This window comes from Aptenodytes forsteri, unplaced genomic scaffold (genome assembly GCF_000699145.1).
Source record: "Aptenodytes forsteri isolate BGI_AS27 unplaced genomic scaffold, ASM69914v1 Scaffold324, whole genome shotgun sequence".
Classification (NCBI taxonomy): domain Eukaryota; kingdom Metazoa; phylum Chordata; class Aves; order Sphenisciformes; family Spheniscidae; genus Aptenodytes; species Aptenodytes forsteri.
In genome coordinates this window covers 1,823,164-1,832,974 of record NW_008795485.1, presented here as the reverse complement: position 1 = coordinate 1,832,974, position 9,811 = coordinate 1,823,164, and the positions used below count along the sequence as shown (strand labels likewise).

The 9,811-nt window shown below is 55.1% G+C and overlaps 1 protein-coding gene across 1 annotated transcript in view; it reads right to left on the bottom strand.

The window, feature by feature from the left end:
• Positions 1–9,358, bottom strand: part of LOC103900602 (opioid-binding protein/cell adhesion molecule homolog) — a gene marked incomplete at its 5' end in the record, with an annotated part of 29,126 nt that extends 19,768 nt beyond the window's left edge. Inside the window, one exon of the mRNA XM_019472600.1 lies at positions 9,330–9,358. Coding sequence (XP_019328145.1) covers positions 9,330–9,358 — 29 coding nt within the window. The remainder of the gene's footprint in view (positions 1–9,329) is intronic.
• Between the last annotated feature and the right edge of the window lie 453 nt (positions 9,359–9,811).

Sequence of the window (9,811 nt, the reverse complement as noted above, 5' to 3'; positions counted from 1 at the left end):
TTGGCTTGTCGGCACGGCCCTCGAGCCATCCCCGGGGTGATATACACACCCACTGCCAGGGGAGAAGGGCCGCGACACACACGTGGGGAGAAGGGAAGAAGAGAAACAGCCGGAGACAGCGAAGCCAGCACACGGGGAAGAGAGGGGAACATTTGGATAAGCAGCTGTAAATCCTACAAGTGCCTTGAAAACACAATGCGGTCACTTCCATTATTTATCTCCTGCCTGGCTCCCACCTTCCTTGCTCCAAGACATGGGATGGCTCGGCAGCTCCGGCCTGCGGCGCTGACTTACGCGTGGCAAAGAACAGAGGGGCGGGGGGGAAGGGAATTCAAATGTTCCTGGAGAAAACAGCTTTTTCATTCCGTTTGATAGATTTTTTCTTGATCTATTTACTTGTGGCCTTCCCTGCTGCCGCCGCGGCACCCGCAGCAAAACCGACAAGCATTTGGCTAAATTAAGAGCCCAGCATTTCTCGGGAGCTTTACCTTTCCCACCCAAGGACCGCGGTAGGGGAGCTTTCTCTCGGTGTGAAAGCAAACCAGGAAAGCGAACCTAAGTGCAAGCTTGTGCCGCCGGCGGCAGCGCTGCCGCAGCTTTGTGCAGCCGAGATCTTAGGGGAAAGGTGCCTACAGTCAATCAAGAAACTCATGTAAGTCCCTCTCTGCATGCCTGCAAATTCAGAGACGGGCTGTCGGGCTGTCCCTGTCCTCGTCCCCGCCGTGGCGCCTCTCCTGCAGAGGCTTTGGGGGTGTTATATGCCTCCCTTGCTGGGATTGCAGAGCGTCACCTCGATCGAGATTATTAATCGGGTGGAGGGAAGGGGCGATGCTTAGCATGTTTGAGGGTCCCCCCGGGTGCTCGGTTCAGAGGAACGAGCCATATATCCTCCTGCAAACAAGTAATTTTCCCCTTGCAGGAGCTGTACGTCTCTGCCAGCCACATCGCGTACGGGAAAGATGGATGGCCCTCCGTGCCCGCCGCAGCACTGCCAGCATGCCGGGAGCGCGCCCAGGTGTCGGACGCGCCCCAGTGCCCGCAGTGGTGCCGGGCCTGGCCCGCGGGACTGACGCGGCCTCGTGCCGGCAGCCGGCATCGTCCTTGTCGGGAAGCCGAGCCCTCCTTTGTTCAAATTAACTGGGGGAGAGCTAAGCGCAGCCGAGTTAAGTTTGGCCCTGGGGGATTCCAGTCTAGTGGACTATTACTGCTGTCTCACTTCTTTATAATGAATAATAAAGAGATACTTACACACGGCTTCTGTAAATTATTCATTGCGTGCACTGGAAAATCAGGGCAGCAATATGTAAAACAGACAACTTGCATGTCTGCGCTCATATAAATATCCAGACTACAGCCCTGCGAGGTACTCTCGGGTCCCCTCATTAGGGGTGAAGCACAAGGACTAGGGTTTGAAGTGACAGGGATAAGGAGCTTGTGCCGTCACCGGGCACGTTCGACCGCCACTGCCCGGCTTTGGCTGGCGTGTGCCGGGTGTGCTTCCCGGGGAGATTTGGGGCCGGTCCGGGACCCCTGAGAACCAGGGTCGCTCGTTCTGCACTTACAGCTCACGTTTATGGCTCAGAGCCACACCTGCACAAGTGCACAGGGATGCCCATAACATGGGCGGACATGCTCACGCAAGGAAGGGCAAGGACAGCATCCCCCTCCCTTGCCCGTAGCACCTGGTGACCGGTACCACCCTCGAAACCACTCAGAGCAAATGGACAGGAGCAACTTGGAGACTCCTTCATCTAACAAACTCATGCCAAGAGCAAGGAGGCAAAGGCTCCTTCTCCCCATCCCTCGAGCTCACTCTTCAATCCCTGCCGTTGAATAGCTAATTTGGGACCAAGTCCCTTCGGCTCTGCTTGCTTAGCATCGTGCTCCTCTCCACCGGAGCCCGGGCTGTGCCATGCAGCTGCAGGTGGGGAGGGACCAGACAAACTGCCCTCCTTCAAAAAACCAGCCCTCCTGCACCTCCTAGCAATGTGTCAGAGCAACGACCAGCAGAAAAGCCACCGTCCGTCAGCTGCCACGGAGAGCACAGCATTTCCAGAGGCACATTCTCGCCCGACCTCACCTTCCCACTGCGAGTTTCTTTACCTGGCTTGGAAAGCGATCTCTGTTAGCCGCTAAGCCGCCAGCGCTCCCTCGTCTGCCGAGCCGTCTTTGCTACCTATTTCCAATTGACCAGGATTATGATAATGTCTCCAGTAAGCAAACAGGTAAAGAGACTTCCGCAAAGTGTTTAGATAAAGCAGACAAGCTCTGACAAAGCTGCATAATAAAGTAGGCCAGGAGGTTTTTCCCTTGAAGGGATCTAATTAAGAACAAAGACAAACCCCCATTAACAGTCTCCTGAAGGCGCCCTATCCATCTCCAGAAGAAACCCTGCCTTATGAGTCCGGAAGGGACAAAAGACAATAAAACGCATGTCAGACGGGAGGGAAATAAACCCATCCTGGCTCCGCGGTTCACCTGGAGAACCCCCCATCAGCAAGGCGGGGGGAATATCTCGGGACTGATTTTGTCAGCCCAAACCACAGCCCCCGGCACCCGCCTCGTCCCGGCTCCCCCACGCAGCCCTTCTTCGTGCAACGCGACCTGTCCCATCTGTTCCTCCATCTCTGCATCTCACTTCCCTCACTGCCTTCGAGCAGAGACTTTTCACCATCTGCAGCCCTTCGGCTGCCTCCCACCACGACTGCTCTCCGCCAGAGCGGCTTGCCAGGGAGCTTTGGATGCTGGGCTTTGCCCGAGCTCCGGCCCCCGCAACGCTCACACTGATGCACATGGCCTCTCGGGCGATGAACCCGAATGCGGCAGCGCCAGAAGATGCATGAGGGAGGGAGCTGGGGGCACCGGCGCTGTGCCGCTTCCCCTCTAATTGCCCCCATTCCTCATCCATAAATGCTAATTTTGGAGTTTGCCGAGGAATTATTTCACTTAGTGTCAACAATACAGATAACTCCACTGACGTGCTCTTTGTGTTTCACGGCACAAAGTGACCGTCTCCCTCCTCCCGGACCTATTAGGAGAGACCCCCACGTCGCTGCGACGGCAGGCTCCTGCCTGGCCCCATCAATGACACTGACAGCGCTTCTCCTACACGCAGGACGCGAGATAACACCCGCCGCCTTCATCCCCCGCCTTTCCCGGTCCATGTCGCAGACCTTTCCTGCACTGCTGACTCAGCTGAGCACGAGGGCCAAGCCTGGGGCTGCACATGCAGCGTGAGGCTGGGGCTGCCCTCGACACCTGCCCCGTGGTGAGGGAAATACCGTGTCCAGGGTCGGCACAAGTTTTCTGGCACTAGTTTGGAGGGATAAATGGCACGGGAAGAGTTGGAGGAATAAAGCAAGTCTTGCAAACCCCTCTCCGTGGGTGCAAAGTATCCCAAGGGATGGGATGCTTGGGACCCCAAAACGTTGATGCGCATCCCAAGCAGTCCGGTGACCGGTTCGCACCCGCAGACCTGGGACCGCTGTTCCTGGCCGAGCCGAGAGGCTCGGGGGAGATGCTCGTCTTTGGATCAACCCAAAACCCTCCCGTTCCATTATGCAAACCGACAATGCTCTACTTTTAAATACTTTCAACCCCAAACTGCTTTTCTCTCCTGTAGGCAACGTGCCTCGTCAAAATGACAAATGGAGATGCTGAAACCAGTCGCAAACTGGCTGGCTGACCCAGTTTTCAGCGGCTAAAATAGCTCTGGATCAGAATCTCACCTGGATAGGTGAGATTAGGTGAGATAGCTCTGGATCTGAATCTCACCTGGATCGGGAGCGAAGCCCCTCGACAGCGAGAGGGTGGTGCTTCACCCTGGGAAGTTTCCAACCAAAAATACCTGTCACAGGGGCAGAACAAACACCCCGGCACCCTTGTCTGAGAAGAAATTGTTAATTACATTTGCCGGGGACTCCTAATGGGATTTCTCCTTTGCTTCCGGTACTCGCCCCAGCTACAGAGTTAACGGGCTCCGAACGCCTTTTATTCCGGGCGGCTGGAGCAAAGGCAGAGGAGATTTATTTGTAATCATCGGAAATAAACACACTTCCTCAGAAGTAAACACAAAAGAACAGAACCTGGCATGGCTCCCGCTTCGTTAAAGATGCAAATTAGAAGCAGACCATCAAAACGCGGCGGCTCCTCTAATCCTCTCCCAACAATGTAAACCGTCAAATTAGCCGCGGGTACAATGGCATCTGCAGCGTGTGACGGCAGGTCTCGCACAATAGCTCCCCGAGGGCAGGACTGCGCCGCCTGGGTTTCCATCACTGTCATCCCTGATATTTATTCTCAGTGTGGAGGGCAGGAGGCACTTTGTCTTCATTCCCGATCCCTTCTGCTGGCACCCTGTCTCCTCTCTGAGGCACCCGCGGTACCCCTTCTCCCACCTCTCCCATCCATCCTGGCACCTGGATGTGGGATGTGCGACCCCCACAGCATCCCCATGCCATCCCAGCGCCCCGAGGACAGAAGGGGACCCGGGATGTGCCGTTCGGCATCGCCCAGCACAACCACCTCCTGTCCAGCCCTCGCCACCCGCTCGGCAAGTCCCGACCCGTCGCTGCACCCGTGGCCCCCATGGGAAAACAAAGAGCGTGGGATGCGCAGGGAGCTCGGCCAGCCTAAACTGTTCTCCTTTTCCCCATAAGCTCCCTCCCTCCGCACCACACACCAGTCACCCCAAATGCCTCCCACAAAGCCACGCGCCACTTGCTCTCTTGCAAGCTTAATTAATTGCCTGGCCCACCGCTACCGCGCCGCTTGGATTCCCCAAGCGCTCCCAGTGCTGTTCAAACAAGCTCCGGACCACTGGCAAACCCTTCCCCACCAACCACCCCCTCCCCAGAGCCCTCTGAGGGCTACGGGACCCTCCTGCCCTCCCCAGAGGTTCGGGGCTTGTCAGGGAGGGTTTCTCCCCGCCGGTTCCCCTGCGGTGGAAGTCTGCGCACCCACTACCGAGCACCAGAATAGAAGCTGCTCCCTGTGAAAAATCAAAGCCCAAATTGATACATTAGAGGTTGCTAAATATAAAATATCCATCTGCAAAGATAATAAGCCTGTGAGGGCAGGGGCTGTCGAGTTGCTCCATTTCAGATAGTTTAATGGTGTTTTGGTCCATGACTGCAGCTCCCAGACATTAGAATAATAACAAGATGATGAGGAGGGCGGGAGCTGTCTGTACGAGGCATCAGAAGTCAAGACTTAACGCTCGCCGTACAGCCCCTGAGGGGGCCGAGCCGCACAGAACACCACCAGCTGGTTTGCACCCAGCATCCGCAGGGCTTTGCGTGGCCTCTGCGACAACCCCGGGGATGCAAAGTTTGAGCCCAACACCGAGTCGGTGCCAAGCTCAAGCTGACGTCGGCTTGGGGAGGGGGTCTGCGCCCACCTTTGGTCTCGAAGGCAACCACAGACCCAGATACTGCCATGGGCAGCACGGCACGATGCCAACGCTGACGCAGGCAGAGCTGAGCTGCGGGTGGCTTAGAAACAGGTCCTGGTTTGCACGGGGAAGGGACAAACAGCGAGGCAAGTGGCTGCACGGTGCCCCCGCTGCCGCTAAGTGACCACATCTTCTTCCCAAAGCCGTTCACGGGATTTTCTGAATTAATGCTCCACATCGAGCAAATCCAGAAACCGCAGTCGGCTCTGTTAAAGCGAGCTAGGCTTTGTTCACTCCTCATTGCTTTTACTTCCAGCTTACGGGGGGGGACACACGCCGCCCTGACAACATCATCGGCAAGGGGAAGGGTGCCGTGATGGGGTCGGGTGCTCGGGCATGCTCCGCTCCCGGCTCTCACCATGAGTCCCTTGTTTCTGACACGACAACACATCTGTATCCTGATGACTCAGGGTCTGCTCAGAAACCCTCTGCAGCCCCCGGGAAGGTCGGCACTGCCTTCAGCGAGCTCTGGATCGGGGCTCTACCTGAGCCCTTTCCTGCAGGGAGCCATCATGTCCCTGCCCTGCACAAAGCTCCTGGTTGCTCTCCCTGCCCCACGCGAGTCACAGCCATTGCAATCTGCTCTGAAATGCATTGCCGATCAGAAAATAACAGCAGCGCTCTCTGCCCTCAGGACTGTACTGGGTTTGCAAACAGCCTAGCAGCCCCCAATTCGCTCCGCAGCTGCGGTCCGGCTGCGTCCACGCGTCGGGATGCTCCCACAGCGCAGCGGGGAAGGTCAGAAGGCATCTGCCTAAGCCCCAATGGCCAACAGCTGTTATTAGCTTAAGAGAAATCTTCATAAGGAAATATGAGGCGGCAGCAAAAGAAATAAAGCGGAAGGCCTTTGAATAGAGCAAATCAATGGGGATGTTTATAGAGCAGGTGGCACTTAAATGCTAACATCAGAGTCCGTTCATGCTGGCGGCCACACCTGATCTCCCAAAGAGAGATGAAAATGAAGGCACCGAGCAGGGGCAGCCAGTCCAGGAAAACCGCAGACATCGGAAGAAGTGCAGCGAGGCTTCTTTCCTTGCCCAAAATGGTACCTAAGTGATTGCACTCTCTCCCCAAAGTCAGGTCCCTGACACAGCCGGGCACTTATTTCCAACCTGCTCGTGGCCACCGGGCCATCCTGTGGTTTGAAGAAGGCTGGGACATCTTTCCAGCTCCTCTCCAAAGAGATGACCAACGTCCACCAGCATTTACCATCAAGGCATCACTACCCGTGCTAGGAAACATCGGCAGAGAGCTGTCTTCTCATCAGGGAAGCCAAATTCCCCTGTACCCTACACCGGGGCTCTGCCTTACGTCCCAGCGGGGAAGAAAAGAGACACCAACAAGAGACGCCCGCCAACACCATTGCCACAATTCAAGGGTGCTGATTAAGGGACACGATCCGGCAAACCCCCCTGCTTGTGGCACGCCGGAGTCGGCAGAGCCCTGCGCCTCAATCAGCGCCCGTGTACGAATTCAATCAGCGCTAATCTAACACAATGCAGCACCTGCGCCCCGGCTGATTTCTAGTGTTCTTCAATCAAAAGGAGGAGAAGAAACGCGGAGCTTACTGCTGGTGGTGCTAGCAGACCCAAACAGTCGAGAACCTGGAGCCCTCTACACCTGCGGTGGGGTTTTGGGGTTAGGTTTTTCCCTTCCTATTGCTTTTTTCTATGTTTTTTCATCCACCTTCCCAGGCAGGGAGAGACAGAAATAACTGTTTTGCTGTCACAGTTAGCCATGTAGTTAAGTACCAGTAATTAATGTGTGGCAATACGAGGCTCCGACCGCTATGATTCAGCCATCCTGATGGGACTAACGACCGTCTCCGTCTCGGCCGGGGAAGGGGGCCCTCTTTCAACCCGGGAGAGAGTGGCCACAGCTCCGGCAGCATCCCGCAGTCGCAAAAGAAGAAAGGATGTTGGCAGCCTGATTAAAACAGGGGCCAGGGTGCACCTGTGACAAAAGGAGCTTCTGTACAACCGGAGCAAACCGATCCGTCCCTGGCTTGCAAGGAGGGAAAATTGGTCTGAAGCAGCCCCAGCGCAGGACAACGCAGCGAGGGGGATGGCAGAAGGGCATGAGGGTAACAAGCCTGAAACAGGTCCCTCGGGGAAATGATGGCACGTAGGGCGCGTTGGATGGAAACCCAGCCAGGTCTCCATTGCACGTGGTCTTCACGCTCTCGGTCGGTCTGTCCGGCTGCACCACCCTCCCCAATATGAGTCGGGGGGAAGCAAACCTCTTCTCCCGGCCCCCCATTAATTACCACCAAAAATATATTTGTCATGAGACGCCTGCTCCTATCTCTGCGGCTCTTAAGGGTAATGGAGAGGTTTCAGTCTTTGGAGGATAAGTCTCAGGCTCTTGGCTGCTTGCCCGGGAGGATTATTTTACATCAGGTTGAGTTCTGTAGTAATTATCTTCAAAAAAGCTGGACTGCTGGATAAACTCGCTGTATCTTAATGCACAATACAAGAGCAAATACAGAGAATTAAACTGCAATTTCAGACGGGCCTGACAGATAGGCAGAAAAACCACTCACCGGTTTTTCAGAGGCTGAGGCTCCTCGCACGTTAGGGGTGGGGAGGCATTTTCTCATTTGAAATCAATTCAAACTTCCCCGGAGACAGAGCAGAGGGGGAAAGGAGATTCCAGATGAAGATGTTTCACCCCCAAGCTCTCAGTGGAGAAAGAAAAGCATCATTTTCCTGACCCTCACGGCTGAAAAATGAAGCGGTATTTGATCCCGGCTGGAAAGCTTGGCGTTTTGCACAGTCCCGAGCCTTCGATAAAAGCCCAGACTTTCTAGGCACTCAGCTCCACGCTGCACCCCTCGCTGTGGTGCCGGCAGGCAGACGTGCAGGGATGGGCGAGGGGAAAATCAACTCCCTCCATCTGCACCCCTCGCACCTGGACATCGCTCCCAGTGCCTCGTGTACCCCATCCCAGCAGGACAGAGGGGCCACCAGACGGACAAACCAAATCCCAGACAACTCGCCCGGAGACAAGCACCCTCACACCCCAATCACCGGGGGGAATTAAAAGGAAAAAAAATCAGCTTCCTTCAGGATGGTGTTGCCGCAAGATTTGGGGTGCGAAATCCCTGCAGGCAGAACTAAAAACCTCTAAAAGAAGGGAAATTCTGCCGATGGAGGGTGAAGCCATATTTCATGGCGACCGCCGTGAAGCGCTCCTGCCAAATGCATGATCTGTAAATGACCTGGGTAAGCCATCAGCCCAAGAATATAATTGCCAATTTGCAGAAATTTCACCAGCAATTAGGCAAAATAAAATAACCCACCAGAGGAAATCCTCACCGCTCCTGCGCCTCTGCTGACCCCTCCGCTTTCCACCTGCCGTTTCACCCTTGGGATGAGGGCTGGATGCTTCACGCAACGGGTACTAAGGAGCCAGATGACAGCCCCATGGTGCCGCCAGATGAAGAAGTCATCACCAGCGCAAGATGACAACAGCCACCCCTGTGCAGGGGCCAGCTGAAGACCTCTCCTTCTCCCACCGGTACCCCCTCTCCCAGCATCGTCGAGGGCCGGGTCCGCACGAAACTGGCCGGCGCCGGGTGCCTGATCCCAGCAACCCCACAGGGCGTCCATGCGGCCAAACGACTTCGCGCAATTAGGGGGTTTGTTTGTTTGAGTTGTACGTGAATATACCAAATTACATTATCAGATCATAGTCCTGCTTCTGATTTATTCCTTCTTTGTTCTTCAAGTCTTCGTACATCTAAGCAATTAACCTCTCAAAGAGCTGGAGAACACATAATTATCCTCATTTGTCTAAACGTCACCAAGATGGCTGCCTTTCAATTAACCTTCTGGGAATGGAGGGAAGTTGGAGTGATACAGTGATCATTTCCAACTTCAGCGTAGGCTTTTTTTTTTCCCTTAAAGTAATTTAATTGAAATATTCAGATGATAAAAAATAGCCAGATAACTGTTACTGCAGGTAACGGGATCAAGAGGGGGCTTGCAATCGAAAAAGAAGTCAAACGAGGTACAGTAATATTATATCAATACGTGGCACTTCCATCTAAAAATACCAAAGCGCTTTGTGCTTATTAATGAAGGGAGGCTTTCGCACTCCCCTGCCAGGCTGCGGGCTAAGACTTACGTCACTTCTACACGTTACTGCTACCAACGGGGAAACTGAGGCAGGGGACGAGCTCCTGCACCTGGGGGGCCAGGAGCTCACAGAGCCAGTCCCTGCACAGCCGGGAGCTTCCCGAGAGCATCTCCTCGGCGGCCGGTCCCCCCTCCTGCCCTGGGAGAAGGTGGCTCCGTAACGAAGTTAGCAGGGGAGATGCGGTCACGGCCGAGCTGCTTTTGCTTTTGTTTATTTTAA